Consider the following 21,126-nt stretch of genomic DNA (forward strand, 5'->3'; position numbering starts at 1 on the left):
CCTTACAGCAGATGCTTAGTTTTATATCAAGTAGCATTATCACAATACCACTATGTGTGGGGTTACTGGGATGCCACACTAGCTAGTTTGCTTCCTTGCTTCCTATTTAAGGTTGAGGCATGCTTCACATGTGGTGGTTTTCCCACATAGCTATTACTTTCATGTTGGAAAAAGTGTTCATTCTGCATATTCACCAGCATTTGGTGAATAATGGACATATTAAACGCATGTATGTGTATTTTGCTACATACACGCATGGCAAAATAAATGTGTGTGTGTTCTTCACATGCAATGATGTACACAGTTCCCCCTACACTGATGTTACATTGGTGTAGAAAAATAATCACATGTGATGTGAAGCAGCTTCCCCGCCGGCCAGAATTTCGGGGGGGAGGGACGGGACGCCTCCCCCCCCGGCCAGAATTTCGGGGGGAGGGATGGAGCGCCTCCCCCCCACCGCGAAGCAAATTTTGTCAAAGGTAAGTGACTTTCGTACATCCCTACTGGTGTAGCATGAAATTTGGCGTCAGATACTATGTTTTGTAGACTCAGGAGTCATTCTTGGGTCTGCATAATGACATAATGCAATCCTATACATGTCTACACAGAAGTACATTCCATTGGGTTCAATGGAGCTTATTCCCAGGTAAATAGGCATAGGAATACACCCTCCTGGTAGCGCAGGAGTCCAACCTGCTAGGAGACCCCTGACATCTGGAACTTCATCTGGCTCTAAATTGCATGGGTTTGTTGGGATGTCATACTCATGCATTACCAATCTACACAACAAGTTTACCCATGCACATGGCAGTCTGCAAAATATAATATCTGAATTGCCACAGAGATATTAGCAGCTCCTTGTGAATTTTGATGCCAACCTCGCTCTCATCTGAAAAAGCACTTTGTCTCTAGCAAGGCCAGTTAAAAGCAGGGGTTTCAGTTCATACCTGTGATGGATTCTTTTAGGTCATATTTTCATAATGTTCAGATATATTTCCCTCACCCAAGCTGATGACACCCAATCTTTAAAAAAAAACAAAACGCTGCTGTGGTAAGGGTATCAGCAGTGCTGTCAGATCTTGAGGGTGCTCCTTTTTCGGGTAATTTTCTACAGAGCAGGCAGGACCCATTTTGTAACAGCACTGCATTTAGTAGCACCCACCTTTCCACTGTTGTGCGGAGCTCTGCAAAGTTGCCACGGAGTGTGGCAGCTTGACGCCATAGCAGGAGGATCCCACTGTGCTCACTGCTTAAATATGAAGCGTAGCTCTGGAAAGGACAATGGCAAGAACATGACTGGCACTTGGCAGGTTCCAGCACTTCAACATTTTATTGATGGAGAGCTGCAGAAAGGAATCCCCCACATTTGTATCACTTACTGTGCTAAACCAAAGTTCTGTCCAAAATCATATATGAGTAAAAGGACACATATGAAGCACAGGAAATGTAATGTTAGTGTCTTTGGTACAGGCAAGGAGAAAGATTATTGAAACCACTCTTTGTCTGGGTTCGGACAATCACAGCGGGAAAAGAAGCCATTGTGGATTCTCCCCCCACCCTTGCGCATGCCGCGCGTGCCCATCATTTACATAATTACCCACGCTGCAGCACAGGTTGGCGAGTCATGCAAACACGGCATGGCAGGGGTGGCTTCATACCCACACTACAACACACGACTTGCAGTAGGGGTTGTAGGGTGGATACGAAGCCATCCTGCTGCACCGGGTCTGGACGACGTGCCAACCCACACTGCAGGATAGTTAATTATGTAAATGATGGGTGCATGTGTAGGGGGGAGAAGCCATAATGGCTTCTTTTCCTCCCGCAATCGTCCAAACAACCCTTTTGTCTATAAGTGATCGAACTGATTTTATTGGTTTTCTTGTATTGCAAGCTGCTATGAACTTTTGGAAAAGCAGGAGAGAAAATGTTAAACAAACAAACAAATAAATAACTTGTAACTAGCCTTCTGTTCTACAGTGGCACCATCCACAAAACTGCTAAAGTTAAAATACAAATCAAAGGTATACTTCCTCTCCAATGTTGTAGTAAGGTTGGCATCAAATCTGGCTGAGCAAATAGGAGTTCTGAGCTCAGAACTTGGCCAAAGTACATATGAGCTAATATTTTACTGTATAAATGAGCATATCTCTATGCTTGTAAATCTATACATACAGATGATGATGATGATGATAATAATAATAATCCTACAACTTTGCTGTTTAGAAATTGAGTTTTCAAGTTTTCCCATTGGATCTAGGCTCCATTTACAGAACAGACCTTTCAAAATTCTGGAGGAGTTCCAGTAATGCCTTGGTGGTCTCAGCTCCATAGAAGGGTAATTCAATAGCAATTTTAACTGGGGCACTACTACAGCTGGTTACCAGTGTCTGGAAATAGTACAGTAGTGGCAAATATGACATTGGAGATAGAAGTGTAACTGGGTTAAATGATGTAAAAAAACCCTGTCAACACTCTGTATGGAATTAGAATGGCCAAGTCATTATTTTTGTTCTGAGAGCTAGAAATGGCTTCCTAATCAAGACAGATAGTATTCAGGGAGAAACTGGGGGGGTGGGGTCCTATCAAACACGCCAGTGACAGAAGTGGGGTGGGGGGAGAGCTTATTCTCTATGTATAGAGATAGAAATATTCAGAATTATTGGTTTGAAACTCCTAAGATCAATGAATGAAAGCCAAGTGAACAGGGAGCCAAGAAGTACAACTGATTCCAGAGTAACAGCTCTCACTTACACATTAATAGGCCATGTTGACCCAACAAGAAACATTATGGATGAAGGCCAAGCATTACATATTTTGGTACACAGTTTGTTTACAGAAGGCATTTACAGGCAAGATATTATGAGGATTAAGAATAGTTATTTTTGAAGTAGCAGAGTCAAGGTCAACTTGGCCAAGAGAGTTTTACCATGAGTGTTGGAAGATTCCCTATTCTTCTGGTGGCCAGGAATATCAGTGTGGCATTGACCTTCTAATAGTAGAGACGATACTGAGATATCATCAGTACTGCCCAGAGAGTTTTGGCTAGTGGGCAGTAGAGAAATGTAATAACTGAAATGAGATATGTCAGGCAATTTCTGATGGAAGAAAGAATGCTGGGATTTGTCCATATGAAATAGGTTCACTGCCATCAATGTAACTAACAGCAAAACATATGAGGACAAAAAAATCATAAAGGGGCAGGCATAATGGAGGAGTATTAAATATAATGACTTCCTGGCTGACCATAGCAGCTATAGAAGCAAAATGGCAGTAAGTGACAGTAGTCATGTGTCCAAAATGAAGTGCTGAATGAAAGTTAGAAGAGGCAAAGTTAGGATATAGCAGAAGCATATCACTCTAGAGCATACATGGGAGAAGAAGGTGGAATTGTTCCCATCTGAACTTCCTACCTCTGTAACCACTTCAATAATTTTCTTCTGCCAGTTTTCTCATATAACCATCAAATGGACTATAGACACTCTGCCCACAGGAACCAGCCTCCTGCCTCCCATCAGAGGCTCTCATCATCTTTGCCCTCTTTCCCTGATAAGTGTACATATCCTTTGGATAAATCTCAGAAAGTAATGTGTAGGACAGAGTTCAGGTAGTAAACAGTGGGGACAAGGTTATAATACCCTGTATTCTATGCATGTAGAAACACACCCAAGGCAAAATTCAGACAACCCCACCCTGTAAGAAGTTCCAACTTAGTACACTTCAGATATTTTGGACTTCAACTTCCATCAGCCCCAGCCACTATGGACAATGGACAGGAATGCTGGGAGTTGTCGTTGGAAACATCTGGAGGGCACCAGGTTGGGGGAAGGTTGTTGTAGATAAACACTTTGAGAGTTGAACTGTGTACTCTTTCAGAGAAGAGGTACTTTATTCATGGGAACAAAACGCACACTGCATATTTAAACCAGGAACTCTACATTCTGTGAACTGGAATATATTATTAAAAATAAAATCAGCCAAATATTAGCTGGATTTCGGCCGCATAATAAATTCATATAGCATTTGCACCAACATCAATTTTCCAAAGCCTCCAGTTCCACTTACAGCAGTTGTTGTAACCCATGAAAGCTCATGCTAATTTATTAAAAACAACTAGAACAGCCTATATATGTGCTACATTTAAGCCTTGAATTTGTAAACAGAAGGCTAACACCGTTATGCTATAATATTGATTGTCCAGGCAGCTTAGTCTGATCTATTTTTTGACTGAGAAAGAAAAGAGGGTGCAGGAAGGGATGAGGGCAAAATGAATCCCTTCCTGGATCAGGGCCAAACTAGGTTTGGGGGCCCTGATCCAGATCAGGACTGTGAAGGGGAAGAGGGGTCTTTAATTCCTTCCCCCCCACCGCAGTCCAATTCCAGATAAGCCCCCCACCCCCAAAGCAGCTATTTGCCTTGGGAGGAAGGCTCCAATTGGCACCAATAGGATTGCAAGAGAGGCAGGAACGTGGGTATGGCATTCCCCAAAGAATTAGAACTGAGAAACAGTAATTTAATATTTAATTCTGACACAAGCTGGAAACTGCTTCCCTGCAGGTTTCAGTGGTACCAGAAAGGCTGGAGAGAAAAAAATTCATTACTTGTCTCTTTTCCAACTTCCAGCAACAGCAAAGAAAGAAGGGAAGTGGGAGTGAGTTCAGAGATTGGACCTGGCAATAGCTGCACTAATAATATCTCTTCTCTGTCCCTTGCACCTGCACCACCACCACACACAAAAATCAGAGTTGAAAAGATGAAAAGAAGGGGAAAGATTCCCCATAGCAAGCTGAACCAGAGAGGTAACAGCAGATGCAGGAGGGATAGTTGACATCCATGGAATGTTCTGGTCCAGCAAGAGCGCTGACCTTATGAGCAGCTGACCAAGTATGCATACTGAATTGATCAAGGAACTGGTCACACACACATGTATGAATCTGCCCAGTGCCTTATGCCATGGGGCGTAGTATGACAGTGCAACACGGGATGTATGGATCTCTAATCATGACATTGAAAGACACTTCAAAAGCCAAGCAATACCTCCCTGCCCTCGTGCCACTGGGACTCCTTCTGTTCTAGCTCACTCCTCAGCACGTGTGCATCAGTAGCTGCCCTCTCTAGCTCCCCTGCTAGTCTCTGTTTCGAAGTTTTCATCTGGTCCAGCTGTTCCCGAAGTAGTGCATTCATCTGGGAAAGGCTGGTGTTCCTAGGGCAAAAAACAAAAATCAAGCCAAGGACTATGTTTACTGCCACAATCATCATAGGGCACAATCGTTCTATTATATTCAAGAACTCCTCTATGTCTTTATGCCCATCTATCAAACAATCATAATAACAAAGCTACTGGAATATTCTCTCTTTTACAGGAAACATCTGGAAAAGGAATCCATCTTTTAGGTTTGATCTACCTCTTCCATCAACCAAAACTAGCAAAGAGGTACCTTCTCCAGCAAAATTGTTTATGGAATAAAACATATCCAAGGTTCTGAGATCATTCACAGTGGGCATTTGACCTGCTGGGTGAGCATTGCTGACATAATGGGCAAAACTCTGGGGCTGTCTGAATTAGTCATTCTAAATCCTTGGTCTAAAGTCCAGGATCCTACCCCACTAAGGCCCTGGGTAAACAACAGCAGACTACAAATGTTAATTGTAGAGGTTATATCCAATGTTAGTCCTACCTAGAGTAGACCCATTGAAAAGATTGGGACTTGAATACAACCCATTGGATCCTCCGAGACCTAATTACACAAAATTGTGGAAAAGGTGCTAAAACCATGGTTAATATCCTCTTGTACCCGTGCACTCATGGGACCCACCACTTGCACCACGGGGCTTTTGCAGTTCTAAAAATAATCCCAAACAAGCAGAAACACTCATTTCTGGAATGGGACAGGTTAGTGGAGCTTGCAGATGGGAGCTCCGCTGACTTGTCCCCTTCCAGAAACAAGTGTTTTCACTTGTTTCTGGGATTATTTTTAGAAGCACAAAAACCACATTGCACAAGCAGAGGGTCCTGCAAATGCAGTGGAAACAGTGGAGGAGGAACTGCCCTGTTGGGTACTCCCCTATGTCTCGAATGTACGACTTCCAACTACAAATAGTTAAATAGTTTTTTTTTTTGGAGGGGGGAGGCCACACAACCTGATATTTGAGTTTTGCAAGGCTAGCACTCTTTTCTCCATAACAGATGAGCAATCAGTCCTGTGGTGTTCCAGCCGCCTACTGAAATGGTACAGTGCAAGAACAGTTTTACTGTCCCAGCTACAGTTTGCATGAAGTGGGTCCTATGCAATGGTACTGCAATGTGTACAGCAAATAGATACTGCAATGTGCTCTACATGGGGCTCCCCTTGAAAATGGTTTAGAAACTACAACTGGTTCAAAATGCAGCAGCCAGGATTATCACTAGTATAGGCTATGGAGACATATAATCTGGTTCAGTAACATTTGCATTGGTTACTTGTTTGAAGGCCTACATCTCTACATGACCTGGGCTCTCGGTACCTGAAGAAATGCCCCCACTTGTCTGTCTGTCTATCATCTCCTGCCTCATGTTTTAGATCTTCTGAGCTAGCTCTGTTATGACATTCACTGCTGTCTGAAGAGCAGACGAGGGCTATGAAATCTGGTCCCCTCAATGGTGCTGTCCCAACTGAGGAACTTCCTGCCAAATGACCTTGTCACCTGGCATTTAGGAGGAAGGTGAAGAGTGATTTAATTCAAAGGGCTTTTATTTTCAGAGGGCTTTCCCTGGAATGTTAGTTAAGGGTGCAGTCCTATAATGTTTAGACAGAGAAAAGGCCTACAACTCTCAGCATTCCCCAGCCAGCTGGCTGAGGAATGCTGGGAGTTGTAGGCCTTTTCTCTGTCTAAACATGCATAGGATTGCACCCTAATACTCTTAAACTGCAGAACTGTGGGTTTAAATCAGGATTGGGGAACCTCCAGCTTGTGGACCAATTGCACACCTTAGTCTAAATCTCTGGACTTTCTCCAAGCCACACCTCTGTTAATGATATTATTTACTCTTTCATGTTCTATCCCCCCCCAGCTACAACACTAATGGTGGGAACTTTGCACAAGTTGGGGAAGGAGAATGCCAGGATGCAAATGTAATTTTCCCCCCATTGTGTATTGAACAAAGGTAAGAGTCATATCCATAACTCCACCCACTTTTCACCCTGATAGTTTCTACTGAGGTAATGTGGACCTCTGTAGGGAAAAAAAGGATTCAAATTCTTGCCCCCCCCTTTTTTTTTTAGAATATTGCATTTGATTAATGTTTTATAACTGATTTGTGTTGTGCGCGCGTGAGCGCGTGTGCATTAAAATAATTATGCTATTGAGTGGTCTCTTAAAGCAAACACACAACAAATAATAGCCTCTATACCTGTTTATGGGCATGACCTTGTAGAACTGCCCCTGCTGGTGATAGCAACCCAAACACCCACTTCTTGGCTTCCCAAGCTGATGGAGTGAGATTTCAGAAGACTGGCATGCCCCACACTGTTTGAAGCAGGAGACGTGGGAATGTTAATTGAGAAAGAAACTTCTGTATTACCAGTGTGTAGGGCCATAGAAAAGAGCCAAGCATTTAGCACAGGAATCAAAGTTGAAGATACCACATGGTCAGGAGAAGAGTACTGAGGCTTCTGGGAGTCTTGAGTGCTTAGGACACAAGGAATGGAATACAGGTCTATCACATTTAAATCACAGTTTCAAATCTTGCTTATTATTTGCAGTAAGAGGCCATAGGGACACTGCTACTATAAGATGGAAGTTCAGTTACCTAAAGTTACACACTTCAGTCTAAAACAGCTGGACCATTAATCCATCCCTTTCCTATACATAAGAGACCATGATCGCAATTTTAAGAGGCCACGACCAGAATAGTCACAATTTCATTGTGAAGAGCTCTGGGAGCCATTTGGCTGTAGGCCAGTAAATGAATATACCAAATAAAATAAATAAATCGACCACAGCAAACAGCAACTGTACCTCTGCTGCTGCTCCTCCAGGTGGATGAGAGCGCTCTCCAGCTCTGTATTGTGGTCATGCTCAAAGCGACGTAAACGCAGCTCTGTTGAGTCTAACCTTGTCTGCAGCTAGGAAGAAGGCAAGATGAGAGACAGAGCAACAGCAGAAATTAAGGCACAGATGATGATGATGATGATTAAAATTTATACACCGCTTTTCACAAAGGTATCAAATGGGTGAACATAAAATACAATGACATAAAAGCAACAATAAATATAACAATAAAAACAGCACAATACAAATGAATCAGCAAATTTACTGGATGCTACAAGCCATTGCTGGATGGTTCACACTTCAGGGAAAGCCTTTGTAGAGAAGAGTTTTAAGAAGGCGCCTGAATGTCAGAACTGTGGGGGCCTGTCTAATGTCAGTTGGTAAAGCATTCCAGAGGGTGGGTGCTGCAACACTAAATGCTCTACTATAAGAACTCCTGAGGAGAACTTCAGGAGCATGTGGCACCCTTAGAAGCACTCCCTCTGATAATTGCAAAGATCAGGCAGGGACATAGGGTGTGAGGTGGTCCCTAAGGTAACCTGGTCCCAAGTTGTTTAGGGCTTTATATGTCAACAACACCTTGAACTTGGCCTAGTAGCCTATTGACAGCCAGTGCAGTTCTTTTAGCAAGGCTGTAGCTTGCTGTCAGAAGGAGGCCCCGGTTAGCAGCCTCGCCACTGCATTCTTTCCTGCATTTGCCCCACCAGCCACAGCTTCCAGACCAAGCCCAAAGGTAGCCCCACATACTTCGCATTACAGTAATCCAGTCTTGAAGTTACCAATGCCTGCACCACTATGGCTAAGCTATCATGATACAGGAATGGCCATAGCAAGCTTACCAGCCGAAGCTGGTAAAAGGCACTCCTAGCCAGTGAAACCACCTGAGCCTCAAGTGACAAAGATGAATCCAAGAGTACCCCCAAACTATGCACCTGTTCCTTCAGGGGGAACATAACCCCATCCAAAACAGGCAACTGACCTATTTCTCAGACCTGTCACCCACTCACCCACAGAGCTTCTGTCTTCAAACTCAATTTATTGCCCCTCATGCAGCCTATCATGACATCCAAGCACCGGTCCAGAGCCTGCATGGCCTGATTCAGATGTTATGGAAAAAGTGAGCTGTGAGTCATTTGCATACTGATGACACCTCACTCTGAATTCCAAATGATTGCTGCCAGTGGCTTCATGTAGATGTTGAATAGCACTGGGGATAAAACAGCACCCTGCAGCACCCAACAGCACAAGTGACAAGGGGCCGAGCTGTACTCCCCCAACGCCATTCTCTGAGACCAACCCCACAGGTAGGAATGGAACCACTGAAGTACATTGCCCCCAGTACCCATCCCACAAAGCCAATCTAAAAGGATACCATGATGGATGGTATCAAAAGCTGCAGAGAGATCAAGTAAGAGGAGCAAGGTTGCATTCCCTCTATCCCTCTCTTGATAAAGGCTATCCAGTAGGGTGACCAAGGCCAATACAGTCCCAAAACCCAGACTGGAAAGGGTCTAGATAATCAGTTTGATCCAAGAATGCCTGCAGTTGCCTCATCACAACCCTCTCAATCACCTTACCCCAAAATGGTGTGCTTGGCAATAGTTGTCACAAATCCTCAGGTCCAGGGTGAGCGTCTTCAGGAGTGATCACACTAGCACCTCTTTCAAAGAATCAGGAACAGCTCCTTCACATAGTGAGGCAGTAACCACACCCTGGACCCAGCCAGCCTATTAGGGGGTGCTTCCAGGCAGAGGGACCCTAGTGCTAACCATCAGAAGGTGTTATGCAACTATCCCATCTTTTCTTCCTTAATGAATTTATGCGGTAAGAAAAAAAATGGAAGAAGCAGTGGGGAAACATGGGATGGTTATGAGTGGAAGATGACAGTGTGCAGACCCCCTCTAGAAGTCCCTGAATGAGTCAAGGTAATGGTGAAATATGACTGTCTCACTATCCTAAATTTGGCTTTTAAAACGATAAAGATCTGAGTGTGGGAGAAAAGGCAGACAATGTGTAAGGCTTTAGAAATGAAAGATGCTCTGAGCGGAGCTTTTTGTAGACACGGAAAAGTTCTTCATCTCACATAGATCTATGATTGTTCACATGACCCTTATGTTTCCCATGTTCCTATATACCTGTGGGTTCCATGAATTCGAGAGACTAATTTCTCCCCAATCCCACCACTTTCCTCCTCCCTTCCCCTTCCACACCCAGCCTGTTGTCATCCTATTTTCTCTCCTTTCAGCATCTCTTTTTCCTGTCTAAGCATGCATAGGATCGTGCCCTTATACAATCATTCTCAAATTGGCTTTATTCACTGCAGGTTGCCTGATCATCAGTGCTGTTTGAGGCTGCTGAAAAAAAAAGATTATAGGTGTTTGCTTTTCCAGAGAGTTGAAGATGCTTTGATAGAGGCATAGCTGTCCATGATCTACCCATTAATCCCACTATCATCTCTGTTCACAAGTTGTACAGAGTTTTGTAGTATTTCTCCAAAACTCCATAACAAAATCCTTTCAGAACCTATTGAACCAGAGGCAAAAGAAATGAGTTTGTTCACCATGGGAAGCAATGCCTCTATCATACTCCTTCTAACTCTCTTAAAAGCAACAAGTATTTTTCGTCTCCAGCCTGAACAGCAGTGGGACATATAGTGGAATGGTAAATCATGTAGAATGGTAAACTTGAGTTTTCAGGTAGGAGCTTTTATATGATGTACAGTGGCTATGATAAATGTTGTACTTGTTTGTGAACCACCCATAGAACTTCTCTGATTTGGTGGCTATATAAATACAGAAATAAATAAATTCTACTTAAGTCTTTACCCTTAAATGATAGTTGACACCCTGCTGTGAAAAAGTCTCTGTGCTCAAAAAACCTTTCAGGAAATAAAATACTCAGCTGGTTGCCTGTATGACCCATACATTACCAAAAACACTGGGCAGTCATAAAACCTGTGGGAGTCTTTAAATGATATGAACTATACAAAGAGTATTTGTACCAGATATGTCATTAGGCTAGGCTGTCTGCCAAGCACTCACTCCAATTAAATGTGCATGGCATGATGGGGCACTATACAAATTGCCCACAGTGCTAAGAGTTAAACTGCCACATGCTTCATCATTATCATTTACATACAGCATGAAAAAAAGCCATACAGACCATCTGTTTCTGATGCTCGCACTCAGACGTTTTCTCCAGGAGTTGCTGCTCCAGTTCCCCACATCTTTTCTTGTACTGCAGCATCTAGACAATGGGGTAGAGGTGACAAGGGAACTAGATAAAGAGAAATGAAAGAGGAGGCAAGAAAGAACAAAGGAAGGAAGTAGCAACCTAGGTAAGACTACTTACTTGCCTGGAGTAAAAGAGATAAAAGTCTGATCTACTAGGCCAATAGCAAGATTAGCTGCTGATCAGAGATAAGAACATTTTCCAACTGATCCTTTATCCCTATCATAAAGGGCCTGCTGCATGAGGTCCCAATTTTCATCCTTATCATGATGCACTGTGCAAAGGAATTTAAACCCCTCTCCACTCAGCGCACCATGATGGGGGTGAAAATGCCCCTCTCCTCAGCTGTTCTGCATGGATCAGCTGAAAGGTGTGTGTGTGTGTGTGTGTGTGTGTGTGTGTGTGTGTGAGAGAGAGGGAGAGAGAGAATGATGTGGATGGGTTTGTATGTGTTTGTGCACATGCATGTATAGTATGTGTGTGAACTGTGTGTGTATGAATGGGGTGTGCATGTCTGTGCGAATGGAGGTGAGAGACTGCTGGCGTGCAGCCCCTGGGAGACTTCTCAAGTGGTGATCTGGCCCTTGGGCTGAAAAATGTTCCCCACCCTTGGCTTAGGGCATGGATCCTCTGATGTCTCACCTTTTCTCTGTTCATGTAAAGGTGGAAGAATTGTTGAGTTGCTGGGACCAATTCAATCTGTGCCAAGCCAGGCCAGGCCTATAGCCAGAACTTTTTAGGAAGGGAAACCATCACAAGTTATAATACTTTACTATCGCAGCAGGCAGAGAGGAGAGAAACATTTGCAACTGAAGTGCATTTGCAGAGTTCTGGAGAACATATGGGGCAGGATACTGAAAATGAAGCTGGAGTACATAAGCCTGAAGGAGGCTCCTGTGCTGCGGAAGAGGAATGCCAACTTTAAAACAATTCTCACGAAGCAATGCACTCTCTGCAATCTGCTATTAGCGCTATAGCACAGGAGACCAGAAGCCAAGACACAGAAGAACACAAGCATGACTGATAGAGCAAGGAGCAAATGAGCAGAGAGGTTCCTGAAAGGAGAAGGGCATTCCAGATCCAGCACCTTAAAAAGGGATGCAATATGCCCCTCTGATTATTAGGACCAACCAGTCCCTGGCTTCCAAACGCTTCCTGGCTCCTCCAGACGGCTTAGGAATCAAGAAAGATGTCTGACACGATATTTGGTCCCCTGTGAACGCTTCCTCCAAACACAACTGGAAAGCTTATGTAGGTTTAAGGGGGGGTTGTTGCAATCTGCCAATTGGTGGTGCCTCCTTCTTCCAGTTCTCCCCTCAAAAGACACACAATTTTCTGACGTGTTTTAACTTACTGTCTAATCAAAAATATGCTGTGTGTTGCCTCCTCATAACAACTACCACGTACATCTTAAAGGCCATCCTTATGACCAGTGCGCAGGCTCTTTTCCAGCCTGGATTGTATTGTTCACATGACAAATTATTCATCTAAATATTACATCATGAGCAGAACTCATTTTGAACACCGCAGCAATATTTACATTATTTTGTTTTACTTGCTTTCTGCCTCAGTAAGAGGCACTCAAGGCAACATACAACAAAATCAATTTTAAAAAACACACAAATAAATAAAAAGTACAAGCTAACCCGCCCGCCCCATAAAAGACAACTAATAATAGATACCAAATAGCAGCATGGATTAGACAAAAAATAAACAAATCAGCAAATGGTGTTATGCATGTTGCTGGCTAAATGCCTTCTAGGACAAAAATGGTTTTCAATTTTTCATCAGGGAGGGGACCAAGTAGATCTCCCAGCGCAGGAAATTCCAAAGCTTAGATCTGGAGAAGGCTCCAGATAGGATAGAGAAGGCTCCGTTATGCATTTCCACCAACCCGGCGTCAGATCTTGGCAGGACATGCAACAGGGCCTCCCCAGATGACCTCAGAGAGTGAGCAGGATTATGTGGAAGAAGGCAGTACTTCAGGTATCCTGATCCTATGCCAGTTAGGGCTTTAAAGATAATAAGCAGCACTTTGAATTGAGCCTAAAAATGAACTGGAAGATGGTACAGCAGCAGAAACACATGCTCCAAATAACTGTATCTAGTCAGCTATGACATTTCCAGGCACTCAACAAAGTAGGCTCGCAGAAAGCACAGTACAGGAATCCACCTTTGATGTAGGCAAGTATCTGGCATTTCCCAGAAATGGGCGCAACAGGCACACCAGCCTAAACAACTCAAGGTCACTCTAGGCCACAGCTGCCACCTAAACATCCAGATGCAAAGCTGGGCCTAGGAACACTTCCAAACTGAAAACCTGATTCTCGATTCTTCTAGGGGAGTTTAATTGCATCCAAAATAGGCTGAATGTCCATTGTCAATTCAGGAGTCCTACTACCAAGAATACTGGATTAAGCTTCAATTTGTCTGCCCATATCCAGGCCATAACTGTTTCTAGGCACTTCCATGTTAAGAAGGGTTTGTGGTGGCCTGGAAAATTGTAGATTGTGCTCATGATGAATAATTCAGATAGCCTGTGTACCACATACATATAGCAATCCGAGCTGGAAAGAAAATAATGCACTGGCTGCCTGTATGTTTCAGAGCCCGATTCAAGGTGCTGGTTTTGACCTATCAAGTCTTACATGGCTTGGGACTGCAATACCTGATGGAGCACCCCCCCCCCCAAGAACAAATCTACCTGTACATTATGTTCATCATCTCAGGCCCTCCTCCAGGTGCCTCCTCCAAGGGAGGCTCGGAAAGCAGCAACAAGAGAGAGGGCCTTCTCAGTGGTGGCCCCCCAAGGGATGAGGCCCACCTGGTGCCAACATTGTTATCTTCTTGGCACCAGGTTAAGACCTCCCTCTTCTCTCAGGCATTTGGCAGCATATGATGAGGTTTTTATCAGGGCCTGGATTTTTCATATCATTGATTGTTTAAAATTCTTTAGATATATGTGTGTCTGTGTATTTGCTGTCTGTTTATATGTTTGTATATTTTTATACTATGTATAATGTATTTTAAAGGTTTTTTATCTTTATAAACCACTGAGAGCGCTTCGGCTAGTGGGCGGTATAGAAATGTAATGAATGAATGAATGAATAATAACTAGACACACACGGTCAATTGATATATTGATTAGAAATGTTTAATTAATTTGTCAAATGTGTATTGGTCCCTAAACTAACAAACACTGACATAGAATAAAGCCAGGGACATGAAAAGTCTGTGATTCCTGAATCCCCAAGATAGGACTAATAGAATTAACAGAGAGCTTCCACGCAAAGCCCCACAATTCAGTCCTTATGGTAGCCTCCCCCAACCTGGTGCCCTCCAGGTGGGTTGGACTACAATTCTCACAATCCTCCAGCCAGACTTGCTGGCTGGGGGATTGTGGGAATTGTAGTCCAACCCACCTGGAGGGTACCAGGTTGGAAACAGCTTCCTTATGGAATCCATTCAGGAGACCCAGACATCTCCCCAGTCAAGAAACCTGGCCACGGTTTGTTATGCCACCCACCTTGTTCTGCATCTTCTGCACTAGCTGAACCTGGCGCTGCTGCCCATCCTGGAAGGCTTGCAGCTTGCGCTTGTATGCCTTCTCGTCCTCCTTGAACTGCTGCCTCATCTGCAGGAACACTGTGCTTCCTTCTTCCTCTCCTCGCACCACTTGCTCCAGCTACAAAAGCAAAGGGACCTTCCCTGATCCAAATGGCAAAGCAGGAGTCAGGAGCAGAATGGCAAGAAATCAAGGGCTGGCTCCTTAAATGTCTTACAGGACACAACCCTGTCTGTGAGTGAAAATAGCTCCTTTGGAAAACGAACTACAGCTCTGCTGTGCTACAAAGTATACAACACGGCTTCCGGGGGCTTCCGACATTTGGGCAAGAGAAACGTTTCTCCGAAATGCATAATCAGAATCTCAAAGGCTCAAAATCTACAGGCATACTACATTTGGTAAATGTAACAGGATTCATACAAATATGCATATTTTGCATAACTGAGTTTGCATTCTTTTCTCTCTCTCTTCCTTTCAGATTTGTAATGCCCCTGAAATGTGCAGTTTCAAAATGAATAATGTTTCAAATTTTAGACAGAGAAAGGTTGAACTGGAGAAGGAGAGTTATGGACAAGTGAAAAGCTCTTCAATCCTAAACCCACTTAATAGCGAGTTAGCCTCTTTGGACACATTGGGACTGACTTCTGAGTAAACATGCAGAGACTGATTTGCATATAAGTTACATAGCGCCACAGATACTATATGTCAGGGTGCTTCCACCAAATGATATATAAGAGAGAGGGACTTTGTGGTGATGGGAGCATGGCTGCAGAATGCCCTCCCTAGAAAGGCTCACCTGGCATCTATGTTCTGTTCCTTCTAGCACCAGGGGAAGACCTTTTTATTTAACTAGGCATTTACATTCTTAATTTTAGATCTGTTGTGCCTTTAGTTTGTCTATTAATTTTTCCTGTTGCTGATTTTATTATTTAATTTTGTCTAATTTAATGATTGTAGTAGCTTGTTTTTTATGTTTTAAAATATAAGCTGGACTGCCACCCCCCACCTCAAAAAGGCAGCAGGTCCACCTACTCTGGGGCGTTGGGTACATGTCATCTAGCACCTGAATTTGCCTTTTTCCTTCTCCCTCACAGTCCCTTTTCATTTTGTATCATGTAAGTCTGATTGTAAACTGACTGACTGATTCTAATGTTCCATCCTTGGACAAGGTGCTGGAGCGTGCAGTGGCTTCTTAGCTCCAAGGATTTCTGGATGATATGGATTATCTAGATCCATTTCAATCTGGCTTCAGGCCTGGTTATGGGGCAGAGACTGCTGTGGTCGCCTTGGTGGACAATCTACACCAGGAACTGGACAGTGGGAGTGTGTCCCTTCTCCACAGCTTTTGATACCATTAACTGTGGTATTCTTCTGAGGCATCTATCTGAGATGGGACTGGGAAGCTCTGTTATACAGTGGCTCCAGTACTTCTTGGAGCCATGATCTCAGAAGGTAGTGCTGGGGGAAACCAGTTCGACACCATGGGAGTTGGCCTGTGGCATACCTCAGGGTTCCATTCTATCCCTCATGCTATTTAACATATACATGAAACTGCTGTGGGAGATTGTCTGGAGTTTTGCGGTTCAATGCCACCAATATGTTGATGACACCCAACTCTTCTCTCTCCTCTCCATCTAAATCCAAGGAAGTTGTTCTAGTTCTAAATTGGTGTCTGATGTTGGTAATTGACTGAATGAGGGTAAACAAATTGAAGCTTACGCCAGACAAGACAGAGGTGCTCCTGGTTAGTCAAAAGGCATATCAGGGAATAGGGATTCAATCTGCACTGGATGGGGTTATACTCCCCCTGAAGACTCAGACTCATAGTCTGTGTGTACTTCTGGACTCGGCCTTGAACCTGGATACCCAGGTTTCAGCAGTGGCCAGGAGTGCATTTGTGCAGCTGAGGCTAGTGCACCAACTGCCCCCATTCCTAGAGACATCTGATCTGGCCACAGTCACACATGCCTTAGTTACATCCCATTTGGACTATTGTAATGTGCTCTATGTCAAGCTGCCATCAAAAACTGTCCAGAAACTTCAGCTGGTCCAGAATGGTGCAGCCAGCCTGTGGGCCGGGGATGGTTACAGAGAACATGCGACTCCCTTGTTACAACAGCTTCACTGGCTACTGGTCTGTTTCTGGGCAGAATTCAAAGTGCTGGTTATGACCTATGAAGCTCTATATGGCTTGGGACTGGGCTACCTGAAACACTGCCTTCTCCCATACGAGCTTGCCCAGTTCTTAAGATCTTTGAGAGAGGCCCTTCTTTTGAGACTGCCACCTTCAGAGGCACGTTTGGTGGCAATGCGAAAGAGGGCCTTCTCTCTGGCTGCTCTCTGGCTGTGGAACTCCCTGCCGAGGGAAGCTAGGTTTGCTCCCTTGTTGCTGTTCTGCCAGCAGGCAAAGCCTGCTTTATTCAGGTGGTCCTTTGGTATGTAAGTGGGTCTGCTGAGCTGGATGCTGCTTTTCATCTTTTGTTGTTGTTGTGTTTTAATTGTTTTAAATTGTGTTTTAATGTATTTGCTTATTGTTATTTTTATCAGTGATTGTAAGCCCCCTTGAGTCATTTTTGGTAGAAAGGTGGGGCGCAAATGCAATCAATCAATCAATCAATCAATCAATCAAATAAATAAATAATTGATCTTTGTAAGCTGCTCTGGCAGCCTTTTTTCACCTGAAGACCACAGTAAAAATGCTTAGATGAATAGATAAGAAAACACACCAGCTCAAATACCATTTATGATTTAGTAACACACAGAACCATCAGGAAAATTGGGAAAAAGACACGTATCAGGGCTCAAATCTAGCACCTCCCCCTGCGTACCAAATAATTCCACCATATTAATTCACTTTGGTTGTCATTGGAGACCGAGACCCTGGTCTATGTCCCACCACCGTCTGAGGCTGGGTGATGGTGCTGTGGAACCCTTTGTCCCAGGAGACTTAGCTGACTTCCTCCTTTTCTGCCTTTAGGTGACAGATTAACACAGTACTGTTTAGAAGGTACAATTTGAGGTAATCTAATATAGTTTGGCCTCTATATGTAACTTTCATGATTTAATATTTCAGCTAGATTTAGTTCTTGTTTTTGGGCTTCTAATGTCCTTTTCATTGGTGTTTATGTTTTACGTTTATGGTCATTAGCTGCCTTGAGGGTCCCATTGGGGATAGAAAAGCAGAGTATAATTCTTTAAATAAACAAGCAAATATACACAACCTTCACCTCACAAGCAGGGCTTCATTTAGTGCCAGGGTTCACCACTTCAATAATAAAAAGGTGTGCCTCTGAGCATGTGCAGAGTACCTTTCCCTTGCCGCTGAATAAGCAAAGCTTGTTTTCACACACCTAGGGTTAAGGAGCAAGGTTTCCAAGGAAGATGAAAGGCAGGATTCAGGCCTAGCACTTAAAAGAAAAAATAAATTTTGTACTACCTTCCTTTCAATCTAAGTTTTCTCTTAACCTGAGCTGCACAATTTCAGGCTGTGAGGTCAAATGTGGCCCTCTCGGGATCCCAGTCCAACTCTCCAGGGGTTCCCCAGATGCTACGCATCCTCCCCCTGGCCCCACCCCTCTCCCCCAACCACCAATCATTCTGTGGTTTCCTGGGTTTTGTGCAGTTTTTTCCCCCCATTCCAAAAGGTTGCAATGCCTGTCCTAAGGCTTAGTTACTGTCAGTAGAGCTTTAATGCTAAAATACCCTGGAATTTTTGGTATTTGGCCCCTGTCCCTTCTGCCTTCAGCCTTGCCCACCACTGGAATGTAGCCCCTGAGAGCCTCCCTAAATGTAATTTGGCCTGAAAGAGGTTCAACACCCCTGCTCTGATCTATGGTTCCTAGATGCAAAAATACAAATACAACAGGATAAAGATACGCCTGCTCTATCTAGCATCCCGCACCTACAACAGAAAAAGGAAATGGGATTCAAACCCTGCATGAATCAAGACCTCACCCATTCATGCAGCCTGTTTCTGCCTTCCCAATAGCATTCATTCCATTACTCCTATTCAGCAACGTTCAGCAGCTGGGCACAGGGCAGCAGTCCCAGTCTGCTGCTGGAAGAGCTTTGGGGAGGGCCTGATGCTGAGTCAGGCCTGGGTCTTCATGCCTGTCATGAGGAACCGGAGTGAGGGATTGTTTGGACTTATAATTATTTATGCTCTTCTGGATGAGAACCTGTGTCTGGCCAAGAATGTGCCCCCGCCACAATCTCCAGGCAGCAAACCAAGCATCCCTCCCTCCCGGGGAGTCCACCATGAAGCACCGCGGCCAGCTGCAATGGCAGGCTCCAGAAAGGAGCAGCATGTGAAAATGGGACCCACATCCTGTCCGCTCTCACACGCCTGAGGAGATGTCAATGGGCTATGTTTGCACACCATAATCTCCCTACATTTACACACCAGAATGTGATTCCTGGCAGTTTCCCCTCAAAGGCTCGTTGCTGCTGCAGAATGCTAGATGGCTGGTTGGATTTAAAAGCCAGCTGCTCTGCCGTTCTATTTCTGAGACTCCCCCCCCTCCCCAAGAAACACTTCTTTAAAACGAAAAGTATTACCCTTCTTCTTGCAGTGATGTCACACTGACCCTCATTGTTGTTGTTCAGTCGTGTCCGAAATGTTAGAATAATTTGCTGTTAGAAACAACGTGCTTTCCTGGATCTAGCATGGGAAACACGCTACCAGTACCCAAATGCAATCTCCCAAGGCAAAATTGAAGACTGGCAGTGGCTAATATGCATCTCTTAAGGCCATATTTATTCACAGGAACAGGGAAACCACAGGCCCAGTAGAGGATTGAAACAAAATGGTCACCTTTTGAGGGTTACTTATGCAACCTACAAATGGCTGTTGCCATGACTGTACGCTGCACTCATTGTCTTCATGAATGCAAATAATTTTTAAAAATAATAATCCTGAAGACAAGAAAGAGTTTCTTTGAGAGCAATCCTATGGGCATCCAGCCCAATTGATGTAGGGTGCCAATCTCAAGAGTCCTCTGTCCACCCAAAGCCCTACCTGACAAGGCAGGAGGAGCGACAGATGCTTTTTTTGCCTCTCCATCTCTAGTATGAGCATTTTCTGAACCATCTAACTCACTCTCTTTGCCAGGGACAGGGGCTGACAGGCTGTCGGATCCATGGCCTCTCCCATCCCCACACACTGGCCTATCCTCAGCACACACATTTCCTCCCTTCCTGAGGTCAGCATTCTGAAGTCTGTTTTCATGGCAGCCAGGAGAGGCTTGTGGGGGGGAATCCAAAGATCTCCTCCTCTGAGGTTGGAGGTCTGTCTCCATGCTTGGACAGGGAGATCTGCTGTATACTATGCCCACTCAGAATCTGCCTAGGAGCCACTACAGATATAGGCTCAGTTTGTACATGACAACTATGGGTTAATACCCATAGTTAGTTGGGGCCTTGCGGGAGCGTCAGGATTGTTTGACGCGACGTGCAAACCCAGAGTTTGAACCCATGGTTTGTTGTTGGCTTAAAAATCTGTATTATTTGTCCCTCAACAACCCAGACTTCAGATGTTGCATGAAACAACCCAGGAATGGGGTGTTCCTCAGTTGTTGATGAAAGCGGATGCAAAACGGAGGCAGCATGCTTGCCCACTCTGGCAAGTCCCACCAATTCATGGGTTAAACAACCCATGAATTTGCGTTAATGTGTGAACCACATCAATGATTGTCAAGTTACACTGCATAGGGCTCTGGCACCTTTGACTCCAAGAAAGGTCCCAGGGTATGGCGTGAGGACACAAGATGCAGCCACCTTGCTCAAGTGAAGCATGTCTGGGCTTGGTCATTACTTGGATGGGAGACTGCCTAGGAACTCTACAAATGCCAGCTTGAATTCTATGATGAGGAAAGACTGGTTAAGTAAAATAAATATATATTTTTTTTAATTTAAGGTATTTGTATACTGCCTTTAAGGAAAAAATGACAATCAAGGCAGCTTCCAAAAATTGATATAAAGACAATCACAGTGATAAAAAATAAATTTACAAACAAAGTAAACCTTTAGTAAAAAAAATCAACAACTAAAACCTAAAATGCTGTTTGCATTTTGTAAAATTCAAAACTCCAGTCAATATGTAAACAAGAAGTAGGGGTTCAGCACCTGTACATTTTTTTCTTAAGAAAAGGCTAGAGGAAACAAGTGAATCCTAAGAGCTCTTCTAAAGGCCTGTAATGGCGGAGCCTGATGCACTCTAGTTGGCCATGTGTTCCATAACTGTGGCGCCACAGGCAAGACAGCCCGCTCCCTAATGCTCACCAGCTGCTTGTCCTCACTGG

The 21,126-nt window shown here is 44.1% G+C and overlaps 1 protein-coding gene across 1 annotated transcript in view; it reads right to left on the reverse strand.

The window, feature by feature from the left end:
• CROCC2 (ciliary rootlet coiled-coil, rootletin family member 2) overlaps positions 1 to 21,126 on the reverse strand; it is a 148,074-nt gene that overhangs the window by 109,708 nt on the left and 17,240 nt on the right. The window contains exons 4-8 of the mRNA XM_084842016.1: positions 14,789 to 14,947; positions 11,194 to 11,277; positions 7,999 to 8,105; positions 5,038 to 5,203; positions 1,163 to 1,269 (exon numbers count right to left, since the gene is read on the reverse strand). Of these exons, the coding sequence (XP_084698142.1) occupies positions 1,163 to 1,269; positions 5,038 to 5,203; positions 7,999 to 8,105; positions 11,194 to 11,277; positions 14,789 to 14,947 (623 nt within the window). The remainder of the gene's footprint in view (positions 1 to 1,162; positions 1,270 to 5,037; positions 5,204 to 7,998; positions 8,106 to 11,193; positions 11,278 to 14,788; positions 14,948 to 21,126) is intronic.

This window comes from Heloderma suspectum, chromosome 3 (assembly GCF_057233095.1).
Source record: "Heloderma suspectum isolate Gila_16-S chromosome 3, 16-S_ref, whole genome shotgun sequence".
Lineage (NCBI taxonomy): Eukaryota > Metazoa > Chordata > Lepidosauria > Squamata > Helodermatidae > Heloderma > Heloderma suspectum.